The sequence below is a fragment of the Pieris rapae genome, chromosome 1 (genome assembly GCF_905147795.1).
Source record: "Pieris rapae chromosome 1, ilPieRapa1.1, whole genome shotgun sequence".
In the NCBI taxonomy this organism is placed as follows: Eukaryota; Metazoa; Arthropoda; class Insecta; order Lepidoptera; family Pieridae; genus Pieris; species Pieris rapae.
In genome coordinates, this window is record NC_059509.1 from 9,718,846 (window position 1) to 9,743,342 (window position 24,497).

Sequence of the window (24,497 nt, forward strand, 5' to 3'; positions counted from 1 at the left end):
AACATCAGAGTGAATTAATAATTTATTCCACATAATTTTTCAGACCCGAAATAATAATAATTGTAAATTCATTCTGAAATATTGCATCGTTTAAACGACTCTTTAAAAGTAATTTTTAACGTACAGTGAAATTAATCTACTCTGGCACAACTCATTATTTGTACAAATATCACACCCGCCTACATCGCTCCAACATGTAATACATCATTCTTAACTAGGCAATTAACTAAAAGACACTGGGAATTCAAACCGAAAAACTTTGTTTTAACGGCTGTATTAAATTAAATAATACCAGAAACAATAGAGGTGCATTAGATTTTGTATTGAATAACACAGCATCTTATATCTGCCTGATTATTAATAAAGACTTAAAATTATTTCACAAATAATCCACATCCTAAAAGGAGAAATTAAAGTTTTCAAATCGCCCTAATGGCGGAACTATTTGATAAATGTTACTGTGAGTTGGTTATTGATTTGTAAGTAGCAACATTTCTTATATTGTCCCTTTACACATAGTACACATAAAAGTATGCATTATAAAAAGACACAATTAACCAACTTTTCTCAAGAAAATAACCCTTAACTAAATAAAGCGAAACTCAGATCCCATTTCGTCGATTCGCGGTAAACTTCTATGGTCCTGACATTTGTCTATGGTAACAGATAGCTGAGGTATTTTATATAATAATACTGTTCCACTGTTAATATAACATTCATATGTACATTTAACGTTTATAGATATTAAGAGTTATATAAAAATTTATTATGGCATGTACATGGGGAAATATATGTGGAACAGCTGTATAAATAGGTACTTTATTAAATAAATCTTTAACAATAAGTGTATAAAATATATATAAGAAGACTACTCTGGAAACTTTCACGGGACATAAGATATTTATATAAAAAACGAGCACGACTAAGCAAAATATTTGTTACTACGTTTATTATTCCCTTCATTCATAAATAAAATTGTAACTGTATAAATTTTAATCAAAATTTATAACAGCAAATGTCTGAATACAACGTATCAATATTTTTCTGGACTAGGTGAGTTTTCAGAGCAGTCTAAAGGGTGGCGTATAGACAATAAATCAGTGATCACTTGGTGATATAATCTATGCAAACATTGAAATCAGACTGATAAGTCAGAGAATTGTATTTCACATTGGTCGAGCAAAGAAGTCTAGTACTAAAGGTAAATGCTCTTTAAATTTAACACGAAGTTCCTTAACGTACGTCTATAAGGAAAGAAACAGGCGTAAACTTATAAAACCAACCATCTGCAATATGAAAAGGAAACAATTACAGAAAAAAAATAACAATTAAAACTAACAACACTGATTCTTATACTCGACCATTAATCTCAACCTCGCACAATACTAAAAAACTACGTATATTTTAATATTATACAAAAATAGTAACAAGTTTTGTACTACATTCGTTCATTTTGTACATTTACGGTGTGGGGACGCGATATTATCAACTTATGTTGAACTTTATTGTTTCTGACGATCCTTTCACAGCCATAATATACCAAGAGTGAAAGTTAAACGTAAGCTAAACCAAAGGTTTCATTATGATCGGACAAACGGACATAATATAAATGTTGCAGTAAAGTAATTAAATATATAATAGCCAGCGTTTTGATTAATAATGTAATGTACAAGATGGCGGACACGACAACAACTTTAATCTTTCTTTTGACAGACGTTTGTTATGGGATGGGGGTTTTTTGTTTCAAATTCTGGTCTTTGGTGAAATGGTAGACACGTCGACTCTGAGAGCTTGGATATTACGTGTTTTGTATTGGTTAGTCTTGTTGCCTAGAAACCTTTAGGAAACTCGATAAACGTTTTGTTCAATCACTTGTCTGACGAAACTATAGCTACTCAATTGAATATCGATTTTTAATTAAATGTTTAGACATTCAATTAGCTCACAGATTTAACTACTTTATGCGACATATACAACATTTGAAGTGATACTAAAACTCTCTCATCTGGTATTTATTCTCATTCCCAATTCGCACATCACACTAAAGTTGAATATTACATTACAAGTTTAACATTGTTCTCGGATTATGATACAAAGCGTTAAATGCTACACATCGCGTCTCCACAAACCAGACATTATATACAGAAATTCTTAAAAAAAACTCGACACGACTCATTGTATGGCTTAAATGATCGTAATACACAATGTGATAAATGTAACGCCATCGAGACACGATAAGCTTGAGATCATTAAAATAAATTTTGCTTCATAAGAAAATCTATCGGTAAAATACAGCCCCATACAATGTTACGTGTCTTCGCTTGACTGGCAAGCCCCGCACTGTTTCGACAACCTCGCAATCCTCTATTCCTACCATCCACTACCTGTTTAAAACTGGAAAGTGAGCCTGCACCACCAAGATTTTCTAAATCCAACCTACCGCAGGCACGCCTCGAGCATTTCAATGAAGAGTTTGTTCATAGGCGTGCGTCGATCGCGATGTACGGCCGTCCAAAAGCGTCTAACCGCTACGTCTGCGAGACGTAAGGCTGGGAGCACGAGCAATAACTGCTGTAAGGCGCCGTTTGCATCGCAGGGCCTAGAAATTGATATTTAATTTATCAAATATAATTATTCTACATACAAAAATATAAATAATTTTGTTAGGTTTTCTTATAATCGGTACTTGGTAAATTCACATCCAACATATAAAACTAAATGTTCTGTCTGATTCAACACAGCAATGCGGGCCTGAACGGCGTAGCACAAGACTACGTTTGATTGGACGGTTCGGAACTTCCCATGGAAGGAAAGCAACACGAGTTGTTTTATTAATTTCTTTATTTTACAGAATATTATAATAAAACCATAATATGTTACATTAGAAAACCGCTGTGGTGTTTATAAATGTAACCATAGCAGTCTCGTTTATGAGCGTGACAAATGCACATAAAAGTAGTTTTTTAATTTACTGTTTATGTTGGTTAACGTTTCAGTATTTTACAATTCACATTTAGAAACGGGATTTTGTAAGAAAATCAACTAAGGTATGAAATAATTAAGCGTGTTTTTTGTATACAAGCAAATTGATAAAATTATTGTATATTAATTGTAAAGAAAAAACATTCACCTGAGGGCCGAGACGGCATCGTTGAGGGCGGCAAGTATGGAATCTCGGAAGCGACGCAAAGCCGCGTGTTCGTCGAGACGCGCCTCGCTGTTGGCCAAAGCTAACGCCTTTAGCAAGTAACACTCCTCACGCTGCGCAGACGCACGCTCTAGGCGACGCACTACGCCCGATATCTGAAAAATAAATTCATATTTTATTATAATAGGTGTTTCAATACAGCATATTAGTATACCTATGAAAGTGATCTCAGTGAAAAATAGAATCACAAAAAGTTTCGTAAACAATATGAAATACACAAAATATAAATCGAAATTTGTGATTTTGACAATGGTGCAAAATAGTTATTAAATTGTTGCCACAGAACCATCTAAAATTACAAACTTGATAAAATAGAATTCAAAAAATTATTTGGTATCCATTATAATGTACTGAAATTAAAATACCTGTAAGAAGAGATCGTGTGCACCAATTTCCCTCGCCTGTTGCTCATCGAGCGTGAAATCGTTAGCAAAACGCAGACGCAAGGCGCTCCCACTCGACATAGACCTATATGCCAACATTAAACTGAGCATCTCCGCCCACGTGCTTTGTAGCAGCCGCATCTGTAAAATATAACGGAAGAGGTAGAATATTCGAAAATACAAATAAATAATAAAAAAAACCCTTGCTAAGTCTATTGCTTTACTTAGATCAGATCATTTACAACAATTATTATGTTACTTCGTACAAACGGAATTTGTTTATTTTAAATTTATTTTATTCATGTACTGTATATTATTTATAGTAAAAAACAATTTAATTTTTCCGTATTTCCATTTACTGACAGTTTTCTTTTTACTGACAAAATTGTTGGTCTAATCTTGTCTGCAATATTTTTTTATAACTAAATTATTTATATACTAACAATTATTATAACTAAACTATGATGAGTTGATGAAGTAGATGCCCACTCAATACGAGCTGGAATAATTGATGAGCTTCACTTAATCTATCTCTTAATCTTAAAACTAATAATGAATAGACGAGTGTACCTGATCATTGAGGGTAAGTTCAGTGAATCCGGGTATTTGTTTGGCCCAGCCGATGACGCCTACTAATTCTCTGTCGTACAAGTCTGCAAGCACAGCCAACGATCGCGCTGCTGGATCCGTCACGGCCGCGGATTGCGGCGCCGATGCATACAACTCCGGCTCGTATGATATGAGCGCTTCTAATACCTAAAAAAACAAATTAACTTTTGTAGCTTTAAAATATATAGTGCTACATTGCACGTTTTTAATGCCGCTATTAAGATATTTTGTCTCAGGCAAGAAATATTATATTATAGATAAACAATGTAGGAAACTAAACAATTTATAATACCTTGATATCATCAAGTTGTGGCCTGGGTTGATTTGGAGTAGGCTGGTCAGGTCCACGCCGGTACTTCTGCCTCCCTCCGCGAACTCGATCCAACCTGACGCCCTCCCGTAACATGCCCGTGCGCAGACATTTGCGGAACCGGCACGCTTGACACGCCTTCCGTCTGCGTTTGTTTATTTCGCACTCGTTCGCCGCCGGACATGTGTATTCTATATTTCCCTATAATGTCGAAAATTTCAAGCTTTAGATTGATTTATCGATAAAAGCACGCTTTTGAAGTAATTCAGACAAGTAAAAGTTGATACACGCATATTTTAATATCCGACTTAGATCTTATAGCTTTATTGTTTGAATTACAGTATACTTTGCAACGGACAATAGTTTTAGATCAAACGTACATTAGTGTTATTTATATATTAGACAGAATTATTACAGAATAATTTGAAGTGCCATAATATAATATTAAGTTTGAGTCTGCACGGAAAGAGAACCGGCAACAAGATAACCTGTCATAACAAGCTAGTCAATCAATTTGTGTTGAATGTATGACGACTACTTTTTATATGGAATATATATTTATGATGTACGTTCTTATCAAATAAAATCTCTTCAGAATAAAATGCACTTCTGGAGCTTAATGAGTCACTGGGTGGTAACGAAACGTTATACTATTGGGTACAGAAACGTTACGGCGCGTGACATGGGGAGAGGGAGGATTCTCCAAAAATTGTATGACGTAATTCTTAAACGCTCCCTTAATACGGTGCCTACATGATCGGCACCGGCGCAAACTCGAATTACATAACCAATTTCGGTCACGAAGACAAATCGAATGGCAGGGTCACAAGGTCTATAGGACAGGGTAGGTGATATGGGCCAGGGTATTTTGTCTTCTACTATTACGACATTTCCTTTCTCGCACAAAAGCGTAACTCAAAACGGCAGCGTCGTATGTAAAAATGTCTGTTGTATTTTTACTAGATACAAGTTGTTTGGAGAAGTAAGGAAAAAAAATTATTGTGACCGCAAATTATTAATCGTAATTCAAATATTGACAACCGTTTAAAATCGTGGAAGCGTTGTTATTAAATATGATTCAGATTGTAAATCTCCAAGCCTTTAAAAAAACACCACCTGGCTAAGAGTCGATACTAAATCTAATAAAAATATTCATACGAACCTGAATAGTCCTTTTGAAAAAGGCTTTGCACGCTTCGCAGCTGGCGACGCCATAGTGAAAACCCGATGCAACGTCCCCGCAGACCAGACAGACTCTACGTGGTGCATCATCATCCCTTGCTCCGCTGGAAGCTGCAGCAGTTGTCGATGAGCAATGCTGCTGCTCAGGGCTGGTGTTTCCGACTAAACTTCCAGAACCGGGAGATACGCAGAACTTTAACTCCTCTTTTGGCTCTAAGTCCAGCTGTGAAGGTATACATTACTGAGATGTCTATGTGTGTATATCTATTGTTAAACAAGATTACGTACAACCCATATCTAGTAATAGAATGGTTAACATTTCTTTTGTTAACAATTAAAGACATTTTATTTCGTCTTATCCCCCTTTTCTGCAGAGGAGCAGAATATAAAAGATACAATGTAATCTACATAACGCAATTTTCAAGGAAATAAGTAAAATTATATTTTGTATATTAGAAACTTCAGGCTAGATGGATTAAACGATACTTTTCTTATCAATAAAACCGTTGCGTAGTTATAAATTTACTTAATATATTTGCCATCTAACCTACTTATTCATAACCGAACGTTAAGCGTCAAATATAATGAATGGTCTAAAATCCGGATGCAGGATTAGTGCGCTCATCCGTTATTTGCTAAAAATTAGGAGTATATTTATAATTAGAAGAATGTATATCTACCAAGTTGCCTATCAAAATTTGGCCGCTACAATTTTTACGGAAATTATTTTAAATTGATTTTTGGGAAAACATTTCGTTCACTTGTTATTTAAATAAAATAATATCTAAATGACGGAACTTTACATTAGGATTTTATGTATATTGCCGAACTTATTCGCAGCCAGGCGTAAACAAGTATGATTTCGATACATTTATTCGTTCATAACGTAATTTTTTTTAACTATATATCAAATTGAAGCTATTTTTTTCCATTAATTATCGTATATGGCCGCAAATAAGGGTTGCCTGCTGTTAACGATGGTAAATATTTAAGGTAGAGGGAATGAGATTTAACGCATAACATCATTTGTCAGACGTGGATAGCGAATGCCGCCTGTCCCACGCTTTTAAACCATTGCACAAGCGTCGAGTTCTCAACAACCAGAGAGTACCCGAATTAAAAAAATAGGTACTTACTCCAAAAACATACTTTAACCCATTGATGCCTAGCATCAACACATTAGAGGTTTAAGACCAAGTGCTAATAGCTAAAGCACAGATAACTGACATTTATTTGCATATTTAGAAATAATAAAGCAATAAGTCACAAATGTGTATTAATGTGGTACGTACCACAGATGTGGTTACATAGTACATTTTATAATATCATTACTACATCGCAACTTACATCACAGGGCTGCATCAGCGGCATCTGCCTCAATTGGTCAGGCGGGGAATAGTGCGGCGGGGGCTCCACTTCTTGCTTCACACGGCGGATTATTGCTTCTTGACCGCTTACCGCAGACATCATCTGCACCTGAAATTTCACATCTTAATCTTAATTATGTTTTAAAAAAATAAAGATAATAATCGGTGTCAGTATTATAATTATGTATCAAACGGGTTACACATTCTAACTATGTCAATGTTTCTTCGAGATTTAAAAAGAAACTTGACTGATAACGACTGCGACATTTAGGAAACTAGGAAAGTTATTTCTTAGGTACCTTATGACTAAAACCAGCCCGTATTAAAATACACAATAGTAACTAACCTATATATTTTAATTACAAAATATTTCGTAAATATATAATTTAAATATGTTTAGAATATAATTCGCTCGTTCCGATAACTTTTGCCCTCGATAATAAATGCTACCAATAAGCTAATTTACACATGTCCAACACTCAGAAAATTAACTTTGTAAATATACTTATACATTTAACAGCACGTCAGTGATCACCGCGTTTAAAAACAGTAAAAAAGTTAATCTTTTAAAATCTAAAAATACATTATGAAAACATAAAATGAAGGCTGCATTTTGCAATACTCAACTATGTAATATGTTTTTATATCGAAAGTCAAAAATAAAATTATTATCTTGGACAAGCCAAGGATGCAAGTTCATCGGCCTAATGACTTTGCCGGGTGATAAAAATTTTCGTGACGCAACCAATAAGATAAAAAATAGCTAACATTGAAATCTGACTGTAGGCAAAAGAAGCACAGCCTGATAAAAGGTATTACGATATTACTAATAAGATATTTACGCTGGAATGAACCCTTTACATTATTTTCACCTATTCAGATATTCTCTATGTTCAAAATACAACGACATTGCCTACAACTTTCTACTTGTAAGAAAGGAAGATGTGTTAGTTTGTATCACCATAATGTATCACATCGCCTCCTTTGTTACTGTAATTACACGTTGAATATTACGGAAATTTTTAGATAAATGTTTTAAATATTTATTAGTTATTTAGTTATTAATGAGTAAAAGATTTTAAATATGTACTTGTAATTTGAAAGTAACAAATAAGTCAGGACAATATAGTGTTACGTAAATTAGATTGATGCAACGTAACACGTTAGGACTACCTTAACAAGTCGCCCGATTACCGTGACAACGTGCTACGCCTACCCTAACATCCGAAAGTGAGGCCGCAAGCAGATAGCGGTTTGGAGGACGCAGCCGAATTGCCATTTATCTACGCGTATCGAAGGTGACTCCACGGGCGCACGGTCGATGAACTGGCGCAGTTGTTATTATGAATATCTATTCGTGCCACAACGCCGAAAATCGCATGCTTACGCGATTATATTCAAGGCCACCCGCCTGGGCTACTTTTTGCCAGCCAAATACCAGTGAACAACTAAAACACTTATCAGTCCAGGGCCACGTACATTTCGATAATAAATACAACATATTCATACATATTCGTAGTCTCTTATTAACAACTCCATAACCAGATAAAGATGCTATGTTTACTTTGTGTTATAAAACATCAACATAACAAGCATAATGTAGCTAGTATGCTATAAATACCATGGTAACGCAAAATAAAGTCATTCTAATAATACTTTGCTTTAATCTTTGTTTTATCAAAAGAAATATGACGTAAATACAAAGATTGATAGAAAAATATCAGCATATTTATAACAATCCTAAACCTACCTCAACATTATGATTATGTGACATTTTCAACGTGCTCGCTGTATTTTTCCATGCCTTATCGTATTTCTTTCTTGATAGTAATGAGGCAAAATGTAGGCAAAAAATTAGCATACAGTTACAGTCTGGTAGCCATTTTGCCTTGTTTGCTAACGAGATCTGAGAGCCATTGCATACGAAGACTTAAAATAATATAGTGAATATTGACATACGTCCTTATGGACTTGTAAGTATATTACATGAAGCCCAAACTTTGAAAAAGAAATCAAAACACCTTTATAAATATTAAAGTTATATTCTGGGAACATAATTGCTAATTACGGAACCGACAGGTTATACTTTTTGTATGCTGTAATTTGCTACGCTGCAACTTTTGACAAATTGATTTAGACAGACCTTTTGTGGTTGTTATTGCAAAATATATAAGATTTTATACTGTTTACAAATCAAATTTCTCGTCTCGCATCTATACAGTAATTCTTTTTGTGTTATTTAATAGTAGACTAATTTTTATTTAACTAAATTCTCCTTTATAAATAATAACGAGACTCAACATGTACCGATAATATTACTTTTCTATAACAACATTATGCAGTCGAAAGTACAACAAAGAATCTTCTTGAGTTCCTTAAGTCTTAAAATATCCTTACTATACTCGGATGGACGGGCCTAAAAAACATCCAGGTCGTTCAAAGTCTGCCACAGAATGTAAATTCTTTTAAGAGGAGCATAAAATCCTGGGACAAAACTAACTTCGTATTAATAATTTAATTGGTGTTTCGACGAAATTTACCAGAAAAATATTTAATACTTCTATAGGTTATACCTCATTTACACTTTAAAACAAATGGCAGACAGATAATTTTTTACGCTTAAAAATTGGATAATCAATTTGAATGGCAGCTTTATTACAAATACATCAGAAACTATTGACCCAATTTTAAAACTACTCAAATTACATTTTAAAACAGACACTATTCCACCTAAGCTATTCTCGAAACTAGTGCAACGATTGCGTTTGATTGGCACGTTATTTAAGCAAAAAATTTAAAACCGGCACATTTGCGTGTGGTCCCGGTATTGACCAAGGTCAGTTCATTAGCTATTCACAGACAGCCGGCTGTTCTCTACGTTCAATCGGTTCGCAACTATAATTTCTTAGCAACAAGTTGCACATTCGATCTCTATTGGTAACAGTCAAATCAGTGATCTGACCACGTACGGCTATTATGGATTTAGGATAGACTGAGAGATAGAAAATTCTATTAGCACCTAGGTTGTAAATAACAAATACTTCAGACGTGCCTAAAAATAGTAATACCTATTGACGATGTTTGACTAATTTGAAAAGTAGTGAAAATATTCAACATTCGAATTTTCATTCAAAATAAAAAAAGCTAGTGACACAAACAAAACAATTACCAGAGCCAAATCACAGAAACTGCGTTCTCAGGAAGAATGTTATTCTTGTTCATACATTAATTACGACCCACATCTACTGTACCTACTAGATATTTTTAACACAAAAGCAAGTTTCTTTATTGAGATGATGAGTAATAAAACACTAAAACTTCAAACTTGTACCACTACATCAGCCATCAAATTGTCAGACCTAACCTCCAAAAGTGAACTTAATTATAGGTCTGCATAATAATATATCAATGTCTACCTGAAGGCCATACTGAAGTCTAGACTAAAGAGAATATTTGAACGTGAGCGATTTTTTTTATATTAACACTATAAGCTGACGTTCTCAGTAATTCGCGCCTAGCTAATTGGCGTTAGATAACCAAGCATTCAATATGTGTAGGTCAGGTCTATAAACCTACAAACCGAAACCCAGGCAAAATTCGACGCCGAGGGCTGGCGATATAAAAATAAAGGGGAGATTCGGCTAAGGGTGGGGTGCGAAGGCGGCGAAGGAGCGGAGGGTAGAAGGGGGTGTCTAGACGGCGGCCTTGACCGTGGTGTGGTTTCCGTGCGCCGCCAAGCCGACCCACTGTCGCAGAATGGTCGCAGCCCACAAACCGACTGCGGGATATTTGCTAACGGTAAATAATCATTTTTGACCTTTAAATAATTTCAAAAAGGCCTTATATAAGTTCATGTCTAGATAACGTAAGAAGATGCGATGTGCTTAAAGCGAGAAGGTGATTTAGATACGTTTTGGTATGTTGCGCTACGACTATGATCACATGTCGAAATGTGGATAACAGAAAAATTTACACATTTTAAAATTTGGGTTATAATTAACATGACGTAACTTTTCAGAAATAGCGAAAAATAAAAGTACGCAGTCCAAACTTACATGTGCTTATATTCAAAAACTTTTTGCAAAGCAATTTTGAGTTGTAAATTGTTTAGTTGCCATCGATAGTAGGTTCTGCCAAGAAGAGCCGACTAGACTTGTTAGTTACACATTTAAAGAATCCAAATAAACAAATTAAAAGAAAAACAGGTTCCAAATTAAATTATAATACTGTGTCAGGTGGAGATGATGTGCCAAAAAATTTTCCAGCCAGTTTGTCCTCTATTCATTAATATTTTACAGAGTCAAATAATCTTCCACGATATAATCTTATCTGTAATTATCTATGACAAAAATCCTGAGTAGTGAGCGATAAAATTGAGCTAGATCAAGTCGGTCGGTAAGGCCCGCACCGGTCTGTGAACTCTAGCGATTCGACATTGTGCCGACATTGAGTCGGGGCTAAATAATTCAGATAGCGCGGTGTCAACGACCGACATCGCCCAATATCACCACGCGGACACACCAAAACACCAAACTTAGTAACTATACTAGGACCTACGTCAATCTCTTCCAAATTGTCCACTTAACTACATTTCTCAAAAACGTGCGTGAAGCACGAAAGTCATGCTAAAATTGTTTCTTAGTATGGTGTCGAATAATTTCAACAGGTAAACTACTAAATAAAAGAAAGAGAAAATTTGGAGGAGTACTACCTAGTATTAAATAGAATAATAACATAAACTTAACATGATTTTTTACGAAAAATCTATAGAAGCCAAAACAAAGTCTTAAATCGAACGCCGCTCTATAGACGTATTGTTCCAAATTTTCGGTTGAATCACGCAGACGCGAACTGGGGGGTGAGGAGTAGAGCGGATCGCCGGGTGACATTGCGCGGTTAATGACATCGCACCCGACCTATACCAAGGCCTGCGCCGCGGAAAACTACGCCTTCTTTCTATCCCAAAACTAATTTTGTTCAACAGGCCCTAGAAAAAATATTTGTGTGCCAAATTTGAATTTACAGCAGAATTGTAGGATGGGTATAATATGAGCGTGGGTATCATAGAACCTACATTGTTAAATAACAAATATAATTGACAATCAACAACATAACAAAATGCGACAATATAAGAAAATCCACGTGGGTTTACAGTTAATACGGTAAAATGATTACGTAGTACCATTGCGTAACTGAAGGGTCAATGAAAGTGTTACAGCAAGTAGGTATGCAAGCGCTTGTCGCTTCGGAGACAATAACTCACTTCGCTTAACGGAAATTGTACCTACTGCATATTTGTTGACCTATAATGTTGTTACTTATATTATATAGAATAATGTATTTACTGTTAGGATGTAGGTAAGTCATGCAAACATGTATTTATAGAAATGTTCTCTTTAAATAAGTCGTTATTTTAAAATTAAAATTTGTATTCATTTTATTTATGTAAAGTAAATAACCGAATTCAAATAACCTTAGAGACAACCTTTCAACCTGCAAATCTAATTAACAATGAACAGGTATTATAATTAATCATACGTATAGTTTTTGCGACTCGTGGAATTTAAATTATTATCCCAAATTCAAAATAATATTAGCAATCGTTTTATTTAGAGACGTTGAATTATTTTAGGTTCCGACTCACATTTATCATCCGTGTATTGCACATTTTCTAACAACACTGCATTCCTTTTAAACTAATTTGGTACCTTGGCCGTTTTACTCGATATTTCCAATCAACATACTGGTTGTACTAAAAGCACGATGTAAACAAACATAGCGACAGTTACGCACCGCGTACGCACTGCGTATACGCAAGTCACGCCTCACCCCACCAGCTCACGCGCCGCCCAACAAATAACACGTGCTCACCGCCTTTCAGATTGGTCCTTTCAACGAACGAATTAACAATTTATAAATATCCCTTCGAAGTGCAACAACGAATGACTGTACACGGACATATTTTCCGACGCCGAGCGCAATATTCGGAGCCTACGATTGGTCCGTGCTATTTACCTTCGTAGCATTAGGGAACTAAATATGAATTCTATCTTTATTTATTTGAAATAAAAAACTTATTATGATAAAATACGTTAATACGTAACTATTTAATAGAATATATTAAATTAATACAAAGTCAGGAGCAAGGACTATTATTGGTGTCTATTTAATTACTATATATAAAATTATTACTTGTACTTTAAACAAACTAAAACCAAGGAAACGTAAGAAGATAGGTATTTAAGTAACAATCGATGAGTAATTTAATTGCATCTTATTTTACCAAGATTAAAATTACCTTAAAATTTAATAATCATTGTACGATACAAATCTAGCAAAAATATCCAAAATTCGCAAGCTGTATAAATTACATTTACCAAAAACTTTGGACATTGAATTACATAAAATGCAATCACCAGCGTATTCTTGAAATATAATGTAAGAACTATGTGTATAGGTATTTTAATCGAAACCGGAGCATAAAAAGAGAACAGTTTACCTTTGTGTTGAGCGCCGACGCCTTGAACACATACAGCAAAGAACCTTGAAAACGAATATTTAGTTATCGACGAAGCCTAGGCTGCCTATGTGTACGTTGTGTTAGGGCAGGCACGCGGCCACGAGGCGGCGAACAGACGATAACCTCGCGTTTTGGACATAGGGTTGGCAGATTACTATTACTAGATTCAAATTTTTCTATTATATATCCTTTCAATAGAAAATAAATGGCATAAGTATATATCTGTGATCAATGGTGCAGAATTACTGCGTAATAGAAATGATCCTAAAACACCTTTTATAGATCAAAATGTATATTTAATCATTTGAACTAATATAATCTTCATATACATATGTAGTTCTATATGAAGTTTATATTATATATAAGTATATATGTAATTCTAAACTGATATTTTTTTAAACATGGAAAAAATACCTATATCATCGGTAAATAATGTATAGTGTCAATGTTACATAAATGTCGACATTCTAGTCTTGGTATATCGTAATGCCACATCCCTAAAGGAATATCGTTGTGTGGGAGAAGCCGTTCGTGGAACAACGACGTCTAACATGTGTGGGTCAGTAATACACAAAAGGTCTCGTTAGTGTGCGCCGCCAGTTCACTGTCAAGGCCAACTGCCAAATTTCCCGCTCCGACTCCCCTCTTTTTACTTATATTTTAAGTCTCAATTATAATATGATTTCGCAGACATTATTCAATCACCGATAGCATTCCAGCCATCATATTTTATTTCACTGAGTATGTAATGAGGACTTTTTAGGAAGACTATAATTAAAAATGTACTGTTTTTCATTATTAAACGATAGACCTTTAAAATTATATTTTAAATTTAGGAGAAAAAGCATCACAATTAGGTCCTTGATGTAATAAATGTATTTGTGCGGAAGTGTTACATTTAAATAACTGTTTATATCTTTAAGACCATGACCAAAGTTATATAATCTCGTGACCCTTTTAATATCTATGTTGAAGATAACTGCTTGCTTACTCCAATTCATTTTCTTTAGCAAAAATAAAAATAATAGTTTTGGTTTTCCCCATTAAATTTTGGTAGACTTATTTTTCAAGATCGAGAATTAAAATCAATTAAGTACCCCTATTAAACCTATATTAAACAAAAGAGGTCGCGCTGCTTTCGTCTCAATTCCCGAACCAAACAATGTAAGGCTAGACTGTTTTTTGTATTTAGTCGAATGTCGTCTGGCCTTCGATACTCAGAACTAGAAACCTGGAGGCTTGTTCATATAGGTACTGAACGTTGTATGTTGTCTGCGTAGTGTATACCACACTAAATCGTGACAAAGATATCTATTGCCATAAACATATTAATAACGATAGATGTAAATAGAGTTTTTAAAATGTCGTCAAACAAACATTTAAATTAAATCATACATATATATATGATATTTTTATGTTCCTAGGTCAAATATGTCTGTGTTTCGACATAGGTATATTATTAAGTCAGCGCTTTGCGATTAGTTAGGATATTACATAACGCTAAAATTTACATATTTTTTTTTAAGATTGTACAAGGCAGTCAAGGTTAGCAAAATTCACTATCATAAAATGCAGCTACAAATCAGATTAGATATGAAAGAAAACTTACTTTACACTATACTTTATTGTTTTTTATACCATCATAGTGAAATATTTCAATGGCTAGCAGGTAGTTAATAACATAACAATTTAAAAAATATTGCATATTATATTATTAAATAGGGCCGCTTTCAAAAAGCAGTCGGAGCGCTTTATTAATTATCTAAATGGAAATTATGCTGTTTTTACAAATACTAATGTATCCCTTTCTATCATAGGGTAGACAACATATAAATGAGCGAAAGATTACATTTCACGAATAATATTACCTTAAAATATTACTCCATTACGAACAAGCATAAAAAATAATAATTTACGTAGTATTTTCATGCTGAGGTTCGCATATCAATTTCAAATATAAATGTGGGGAACTAGAAACAAAAATATAATTTACGTGGATGTGTTATAGTCGTCTAGCATGACGTCATTTAATAGGAAGGCCAAACAGATACCGACGGTTTTCCGTGTAATGTACTGTAAAACGGTCCGACCATTAGGCTTTGCTAGACGAAGTAACGGCGGGCGGATCGATCGCGAAGCGTTGAGGTAGGTCGGGAACGCGTTATGCCTTTTAAACATTGATCCTGTATTTTAATATTATTCTGTATATTCTTTTGCCATTGCAAATTATGATTTCTGTCTTAAATTACTTATTACACGCCGCATCGGATATGCAAAGAATAGGTCCCTCGAAAGAACTTCCGCACCGACCCGTGTATAAGAATAGAAAACAGGATTTGAAGGTAATTTTTGACAACTCAATCGGACGATTGTTAACCACTTGCGAGTACTAAATGAATGCTTTATGTCTGTTACATAGTAGTAGCTCAATACGTAATTTTTCAATCGTAATCTAAAGAAAGCTTAAGAGACAACCTACCCATTTATACCCATTATGAAAAATAAAGTACCTACCTAAGTAAAGTCTTGAAAATTAATGTGCTAATATCGAGGTCACATGATAAGAATTAGACCGGTCTATAAATATATATCGGTCTAAATACATACATTTATTAGCTCACCATTTATAAAAATTAATTTTAAAAACCAAAATAATTTAAAAATTGCAAGATTTTGAAAAATATATGTTATAAGATTTTTGTTAAGTAAGGTCAAGTCTGGCTGATTTAAAATAGAGCAAGCTTTATCCGTATAAATATGCCTATAAAAATTAAACTTTTACGCACCACATCATCCATTTCCATCCAGTCCATGTCGGCTTACTAACCCCGGATCGGTTGAGTGTAAGTCTAGATCTGAAACGTCTAGCTAACAACTAAGCGTCGCGACGTTCGACACGCGAGTGCAGCGTTGTCGTATGTTGCACCGAAAATTCGTTCCCGCTGTCTGTCCCCTGCACCCCACCTCTACCCCGCTCGCAAAATTTTTCGAATCATACAACGCCATCTATGGACGATCGGAAGCCCCCTCCCCCGGCGTGGCCTTGAACTTGTCAACACATCGCGAGCGACCCAGTTTTGCCGTAGCCCGCCCCGCGCCCGTCGCGCACTGTCACGGCCACCGCAGCTGAATGGAACCGAATACGAAGTGCAGCATAAAGAATATTTTCGCGGCGCAGTGCAACTCTCATTTTCATTGTATAATATTACATCACTGAAGGCGCGCTTATTTACATCGTCGAAATTAACATTGTCACATTTGCATGCGCTGAATGGCGTCCGATTATTATTTATAGTTTGTTTTTTCTCATGAGGAAATATAAATGAATAGTTCTTATCTTATATAACACATTAGAGAACACTCTTGTCTGCCATTACTTCCGCGATGAGGCACAGAAGGCTATTGATCAATACAATTCGCAATAAGGTTTTTTTGGTTTAATTTTATAGTGCTAATAATGTAAATAATCTTTTTCTTTTATCTTTATAATTCGCGGGTATAAGTAAGCAGTCTCACACAAAAAGTTATTGAAAGTTAGAGACTCACCAATCCGGAAGATGGGAACTCGGAACAGAGAAAGCAACAGGGATATTGAGGTGCGGCTTGGATGACAGGATCTAAGACTCTGATGTCTGAACAGAAATTGAAGGAAGCCACAAGCCTAGCTTCTTGTCAAACGTAATTTTGGCCGACCAGGTAAGGCAATTTAAAGATGCTGAATGGTGCATTCACCTGGAGTAACAATGCTCCCCAGGACTGATCTTTTTATTACATTTTACTAAGCTCATTAATAATGATCCCAGTAAAATGCATCTATGAATGTTTTCCTATAATAGGAAGTTCTATCATAAGTAAGTACTTAAAAGTTATCAATTTTATTTGGACTTTATGCTAACAACGTCATATTTATTCAAAGTTGCCAACATTTAATATGCTGGAAAAAATCATCATGCAATTCAATTCATTCTTCATCATTATGCTTATGATAAACTGGTATGCAACTTTTAAACAATTAATGTTAGTTAATTTGTTGTTCAGTTCATAAATTAGTTTATGTTGTGTATTGAAAGAGAATAAAGAAGATACTGTGAAAAATTTATTAGATTTCATGTTTTTAAATAATTTACCTATTCAAAGCATGAGCACTATTTTTTTTTATATTTGCCTATGTATACTCAACTTTCAATGCTAGAAAGTAAGTAAAACATAAACAATTCTCTCAATAGGACCCTGTGGTGTCAGTTGTTTGTGGAACAGAGTATTATTTTTAAATTTGCCTATCAGTTCAGGTAATAAGTTGTGTAAAGCATTTGCGAGCTTGATTTACAGATGCCTACACACTATGATAAAGTGGAGCCCCTAAAACAATAACACAACATTGACAATTAAGAATATTTTCCAACTACGTATTCAATTGGTAACAACATAAGTTATTTAGAGATCTAAAACACATACTTAAAATAATAATAACAATAGTGAAGAAGCTAAGGAAATAGATAGACTAAGCATTTCATTTCAGAGTCCAAACAGTAGTTATCATACATATGAGGATAGTTTGATAATAATGTACATTTTACATTATTACTTACTGTACCATTGTACAGTAGATTTGTACATCATACAATATGTCAAACATTTATGTATTTTGAAAATTACTTTTTATACTAGGTATTTGTCACTTTTCATATGATACATCAATATGCCACGGATACATTAATTTTACAGCCCTTACATAAAAGCTAACTCTCATCAGCTTGGCAGTATTACGTTACTTTTAGAAAGCATTTTTTTTAATAAATAATGAAATTCATTTTATTGACAAATAAAAATAAAAACTATTACTAAAAACCTATTATCATATACAACTGTCAAATCTGTATTCAAATCTTACCTCAAACTTCCAATAACTTCATATGACATTGATGCATCCAGAAATTTATCATCATGGCTTATAGCCAAAATACCTGAAATTTCAATTAAATAATAAATATTAAATAATTTTATTTTTCTGTTGGTACCTTAAAATATAGTTTAAACACTAATAAATATCAATATTCAAATATAAAAATAAGAATGTGTTTATTAATTTTAAGATTTGGGAATCCTTTTAAGTTAAAAATTACCTGTTTCAGACTTCCCAGCTCTTCCATAACAGATTTAATAATAAATTCCTTAAAATATGAACTTAATATTAAATAAGTTTGATCCATGAAATATAATTTTTACTAAGTCACTGAAGTGTGGTATTTCTAACTAGAATTATTAGTTAAACTATGCAAATAAGTGCATTCAAGGACTATTTTAATAGACTATTTTATAGAGAAATCAATATGATTCTGAAGAAGAACTTCCTATGAAATGCTTGAATATTCCATACATTCTTTCAGCTTCAATGTGTGTTTAATATGGTATAAGAAGGCAATCTACAGTCTTAAACTATTAAGCAATGTTGTGCATATTGTATTGTTATGTAAACATGTAGTAAGTGTACAGCTATATACACATAAATACGGCTTATACTTACAGTTACTTCAAATAGAGCGAATCAAATAGAATAACTCATATAAGAACTATTTATAAAGATATTGCAACAACAGCGTTATAACGATAATTATTTATAATATGACTAAATGTAAGCAAAGTATGTCAGATGTGTTGAGATAGGTTGTGCTAATCTAATAATATAAATTAGTTGATCTCCAATAAATTACTATTTTATTCACTTAAACCACGTAGAAACTGTGTATTTATATAAGTTATGAAAAATACGATTACAATTTAGAGTTGAATTTAAGTTTTGGGTTATATTTCGATAATTAAGACATTGGACAAAAGCACAGACTATTAAACTTTCCAGAAATTAAAACGATAATGTAAATCTTTGTAGTGTCAGACTGTGACAGGCGATAGGATTATCTTTCTTATTAATGTTTTAAAAAATCGAAGCAAATTACCTTTTAAATTAATATCAAAATTATTTTAACAATCACAAAAAACAACGTTAGTACAAAATATAATTTCTTCTCTTTTCTTATTTCCACGTAGACGTAGGTGTTCCATAGGGATACATTACTCTACCATTTATTAAATAATAGTTAAAATAAATGCTTTGCAATGGCAATACTTACAAGACAAACTTGTGCCAAAGGACTTTGTATCGCTTAGTAAATAAATTAAAAAAAAAACAGTTTGTTGGCGACACAGCCAGAAATCCATGTTTATCTATATTTTATCACGGGTATTAATGTACCATTGCACTTTAGAATTTTTGAATTGAAACTTTTTTAAAATCGTTGTGATTTCAAACCGGATACAACGGAAAAAGCGACAGTAAAACGAGACAGAAACGTAAATTCATAAGATTTAACGTGGGAGAAAATGAGATAGGAGGCAGTCTCAGTCTCTTTTTACTATCGCTTTTCCATTTTATCGAATTTCAAACTTTCGTTGTTTTTTTTTATAGAACAGCCGCTCGGAGAGAGTTTGGTCGTCAACGATTCGAACCGCTCTTCGTTGAATACGGTCAAGTGGAAGGAGCTGGTACTGGGGAGCTCCCGCCCAAAGGTGGGAACAGTACTCCATGTGGGGCCGAATTTGCGCTTTATATAGTTGCAAGCGGTGGCCCGGAGTGAAGTACCGTCTCGCCTTGCTGAGCACACCAAGCTTTTTGCAGGCTAATTTAGCCTTTCCCTCCAAGTGACCGCGAAACTGAACGTCGATATGTCGACGCCAAGTATTCCAATGCTGGCTGTGGCTTTAAGGAGAGTGTTTTCGAAAAGAGGAGTAGCGAAGGGTGTTTTTTTAGCGGAAAACGCGCAAACTTGTGTGTTTTTGGGGTTAAATTGGACTAGGTTTAGTCTGCCCCAGTCAGAGACTCCACCTTGTTGTCGTTGTTTTAGTTTCTGCAAAATGAAAGATTTATATTACTTTTAAATTAAATGTATCATTAAAATATACTTTATTTAAAGAAAAGATTAATACATTTAGATAATAATATTATAATCCAACTATTTACAAAGGACACGAAGTGTGGTAACTACCTGACGTTGGTAACATGATTCGCAATTTAGTCGGTTTGCACTGAAAAATATGTTTGGAACCACCAAGCCGACCAAGGGCTCGGTGGTAAATAAATAAAACCCGATACGCATATAGAGACAGAAAAGCTGATACTGTGTTTCACTTGCACTTAAGTATTTCACGTTAATGTCTTCTCTCTTTAGTTATTATTGTTATTTTAGAAGGTTATCTAGTTCTATACTCTATCTACGATTAAAGCCAAACAATTGATTTATAAATACAGATTAATAGTGATACAGATGTAAAAGTGATATGAAATGAAGATGTGCCAAAAAGCCTTGTATAAAGTGTCAATCCTAAATCTACGACATTAATAATTAAAAAAAATTGACGTTTTGAAAAGGTTGGGCCAACTCATCAATGTCTTTTCGAAACGAATACGTACATAAAATGTTTATTTTCTCTTCGTAACGAATTGAGATGTAATTGCAACTCAACAAAATATCGAAAATTTTTAACCACAATGGAGGTACATTATCTCACGATTCTATTTAGTATTTTTTGGTGTAGCTGTGATGCTATTATGTGGAGTTTAGCACCAAATACCCAAAAATGTTTGAAAGAGGAATTACAAGCTAACGTGTTAGTCGCCGGCGAGTATGAAATCACAGAGATTACTGGACAGCGGGTTGATTACATTGTAAGCAAGAAAAATTACTTTCTATTACGCATGAGGTTAACTCATTAAAAATTGAATGGTTGAGATATATACAAGCTTCATGTAAACTCTGAGTATGGAAGCTGTACTGCACTATCATATCTTTTTAACTTTTAATTTCATCTTATAGGTCCGGGATTCTAAGGGACATATCTTAGCTCAAAAAGACAACATCAGCAAGGGCAAATTTACATTTGTAACAGAAACATATGACACATTTGAAGTCTGTTTTATATCTAAAATGCAACCAGGTAATATCTCATTTTTGAATATGTCTGTTAGTTTCTATTCATTTAGTTTAATTTAATTTGGCAAATACGTATATTTTACATTACATTCAAATGAACATTTAGTAAAAATAATATGATCTAACTATGAAGCATGTGTATCATGGAAATCTAGAGCAATATATAACATTTTTAATATTGTTCATACTTTAGAACGTCGTGGAGTAGCTCAAGATGTACACTTAGATATAAAAGTTGGAATTGAAGCTAAAAATTATGAAGGGGTAAGTTACATTTTGTTGATCATTATTAAATGACCAAGCATAGACAAAATAAACAATTGAACTGTTATTCTAACCATTAAATACATTTTCTGTGAATTTATATTATCAGACTTAAGGTCTGTTTCACAATGTATGGATAAAGTACCAAATAGCTATGCAACACATAAATTATTCGGAAGGTAAAAATTCCACAATATTGTTTATCCTACCAATTAGTAATAAATAGCTTATTTGGAACTTATCCGGACATTGTGAAACCAGACCCTTAGTGTTGGGAAATATAAAAGTAACCTCTATTATATGATTTAACATCAAGAGTTGCCATTGGGATCTTTGTTCACGAAAAACATTATAAGACTAGCTGTTGTAAAAGTAACTATAACTATAAGTATACCTACTATAAGTATAAAGAAAATATGTCAGCCTATGAAAATAACTTTTTTACTACTAAATAAGTATTTGCAGCAGATTCCACTCCAGCTATCTTAAAAACACAAATAAAATTGTTGTTGAAATTTAATGTATTGTGCTGCTCAAACCAACGTTGTTTGAATAAGTAATACCATGTTTTTATTAATAATGTCTATATTTTTATGAAGAAATAATTTGTTTACTTTTTAATTAATTCTAAGTTGTTGCTTCACTATAATGTTTATTTTTTTATTATGTTGCTGCTCTTCACAATCTTCAATCTACTAGAATACATGGGTAATAAGTTATATTGAGTGTTTGTGTGTATGTCCATCATAGAAAAAAATATTGGCATGGTCCTTTTAATTGATGAGAGTAAATAATATTTTTTACCCATTTGTTTCTTGGATTACTAACATTTACTAATTCAAATAGAACTTAACCATACACCATTCAATGTGTATATATTTATATAAAAATTTATTAAAACTGCAAAAAACTTCACAAATATAAACTGTTTAATCAAATCTTTAACAGATTGGTGAAGCAGCAAAGTTAAAGCCAATGGAACTAGAACTAAAGAGACTAGAAGATTTGTCAGAGGCTATTGTGCAAGATTTTACACTTATGAGAAAAAGAGAAGAAGAGATGAGGGATACTAATGGTTAAGTATATTTTAATACCAATTTTAATTTTCAATCTCCAATTTTAATGTAAATCTTATTGTTGAAATATGAACATGATGATTTATCATTAAAATAACCTTATCTAGAAATCCCTCAAAATAAACCATACTGTATAAATATTAACTCTATATAATGACACTGAAGGGACTGCATTTTATGAAATTGTAGAGACTTGTTGTTAATTGGAGAGAAGAAATATCAGAATTAGAAAAAGTTTATTTCAGACTAGTTTTAGTAGTTATGTACATAAAAAAGATTGATTATTCATATTATATGATTGCTATTGCATATAGTCTGTTAATTTTGTCTGACATCTTTTGCTGCACCAGTAATTTTGTTGAATTTTTTTTACATCTTTTATTCATATCTTGCAATATTGAGGCATCTTGGTAATAGAGGAAGTATTTTTCTAATAATTTAAATGCTACCAGAGTTTCTTTAATGATCAGAGGAGGAGGCTCAAATCTTTTTTCTTTTCTTTTTAAATCATTTATTCATGTAGGTAACATAATGTACACCTATGAACGTCTATCCGTCTCATCTTCTTCATATCCTTGTTCTTGATCCTCTCTTCAATCAAAATCCTCCGAATTTGTAAACAAAAGAACGAATTTCTTAGAAAATTCATACTTTTTGCATTATGCCGACAGTCTAGCTGATTGCGAGCTTGGATAATAAAGCGGCAAGAAAACAAATACAGCTACGCATTTTTAACTAATTTTACAAACTTATTCTGTCATTATCGTGAGTAGGTGTAATGCTATGTATGTATTATTGTATGAAAGACAAGCTAAACCAACCAAAGCTTGAGTAATTTCGGCGCTTTGCGGAATTCTTAATTTAATCGTTAGACGTTACGTAGAGTTTAAACTGTAAAATTTAACTTAAAATACGAAAAAAAACATTACATTTTATGCTTTTCATGTGAAGGTTAAATTACCTTAATAATTTTTTTTTATCTTTCAGAATCAACAAACAATAGAGTGTTATTCTTCAGTTTGTTTTCAATGGTGTGTTTGTTGGGGCTAGCCACGTGGCAGGTGCTTTACCTTCGCCGCTATTTTAAGGCCAAGAAACTTATTGAATAGCAAAATACATTTTCAGAGAGGGTCATCACACAGTCTTATTCCTTATTCATAGATTTAACCAGAAAACATAACTTTTTATATTATAATAACTTGCGGTTATAAATGCTTATTTCTGACAAGTCAACCTCATATTTTTAATACAACACTTTCAAAATCTTGATGAAGGATTAAAGAACAAAATACCTACATTTTTTGTGCATTAATAAATTTTCAAAATATTTTTTTTTTAAGATTGTGTGATCGCACCTATTAAACAGATTTATTATTTAATGTTTTGTTGTATGTATATGAAAGATTTGTTTATGCATAAATGTATTTGGTATACTACAGAGTTTTAATTATTACATTTTATCAAAACTGTTTAACTGAAGTTGACATTTATGACCATAACCCTATACATAAATATAACACGAACATTAATGTACATGATTATTATCATTTACAAAATTGTCAATTGCATCTCGCCACTAGTGTTAATTTTGTA

At 33.3% G+C, this 24,497-nt stretch overlaps 2 protein-coding genes across 8 annotated transcripts; one reads left to right on the top strand and one right to left on the bottom strand.

Moving 5' to 3' along the window:
- Positions 1-9: 9 nt before the first annotated feature.
- On the bottom strand, positions 10-19,384 carry LOC110992004 (steroid hormone receptor ERR2). Of its 6 annotated transcripts, none has more exons than XM_022257624.2 (9): positions 19,104-19,384; positions 18,471-18,543; positions 7,040-7,168; positions 5,673-5,915; positions 4,493-4,711; positions 4,162-4,347; positions 3,574-3,732; positions 3,131-3,303; positions 10-2,599 (listed from the first exon to the last, which is right to left on the bottom strand). In XM_022257624.2, the coding sequence occupies exons 3-9, from the start codon at positions 7,160-7,162 to the stop codon at positions 2,437-2,439; spliced, it is 1,266 nt and encodes a 421-aa protein (XP_022113316.2). In that variant the 5' UTR covers positions 7,163-7,168; positions 18,471-18,543; positions 19,104-19,384; the 3' UTR covers positions 10-2,436. The 6 variants fall into 6 exon arrangements, with proteins under 6 accessions (XP_022113316.2, XP_045487239.1, XP_022113315.2 ...); XM_045631283.1 differs by lacking the exon at positions 19,104-19,384 and adding an exon at positions 18,703-18,725; XM_022257623.2 differs by lacking the exons at positions 18,471-18,543; positions 19,104-19,384 and adding exons at positions 13,559-13,602; positions 16,366-16,497.
- A 1,605-nt stretch (positions 19,385-20,989) lies between these two features.
- LOC110992006 (transmembrane emp24 domain-containing protein bai) lies at positions 20,990-24,337 on the top strand. 2 transcript variants are annotated; one of them, XM_022257628.2, is made up of 6 exons: positions 20,990-21,299; positions 21,448-21,568; positions 21,758-21,828; positions 22,528-22,536; positions 22,777-22,903; positions 23,892-24,337. In XM_022257628.2, the coding sequence occupies exons 1-6, from the start codon at positions 21,123-21,125 to the stop codon at positions 24,011-24,013; spliced, it is 627 nt and encodes a 208-aa protein (XP_022113320.2). In that variant the 5' UTR covers positions 20,990-21,122; the 3' UTR covers positions 24,014-24,337. The 2 variants fall into 2 exon arrangements, with proteins under 2 accessions (XP_022113320.2, XP_022113321.2); XM_022257629.2 differs by lacking the exon at positions 22,528-22,536 and having other exon boundaries at positions 20,992-21,299.
- The last annotated feature ends 160 nt before the right edge of the window (positions 24,338-24,497 follow it).

What these genes read in the sequence shown, in the direction of transcription:
- LOC110992004 (XM_022257620.2), bottom strand. Translation starts at nt 16,392, where the DNA reads ATGGACTGGATGGAAATGGATGATGTG. An exon ending in TTTTCAAAAGGACTATTCAG is followed by an intron (nt 4,712 to 5,672) that starts GTTCGTATGAAT and finishes TCGACATTATAG; the next exon opens with GGAAATATAGAATACACATG. An exon ending in CACAACTTGATGATATCAAG is followed by an intron (nt 4,348 to 4,492) that starts GTATTATAAATT and finishes TTGTTTTTTTAG; the next exon opens with GTATTAGAAGCGCTCATATC.
- LOC110992006 (XM_022257628.2), top strand. Translation starts at nt 21,123, where the DNA reads ATGGAGGTACATTATCTCACGATTCTATTTAGTATTTTTTGGTGTAGC. An exon ending in GACAGCGGGTTGATTACATT is followed by an intron (nt 21,300 to 21,447) that starts GTAAGCAAGAAA and finishes TTCATCTTATAG; the next exon opens with GTCCGGGATTCTAAGGGACA. An exon ending in AGAGATGAGGGATACTAATG is followed by an intron (nt 22,904 to 23,891) that starts GTTAAGTATATT and finishes TTTATCTTTCAG; the next exon opens with AATCAACAAACAATAGAGTG.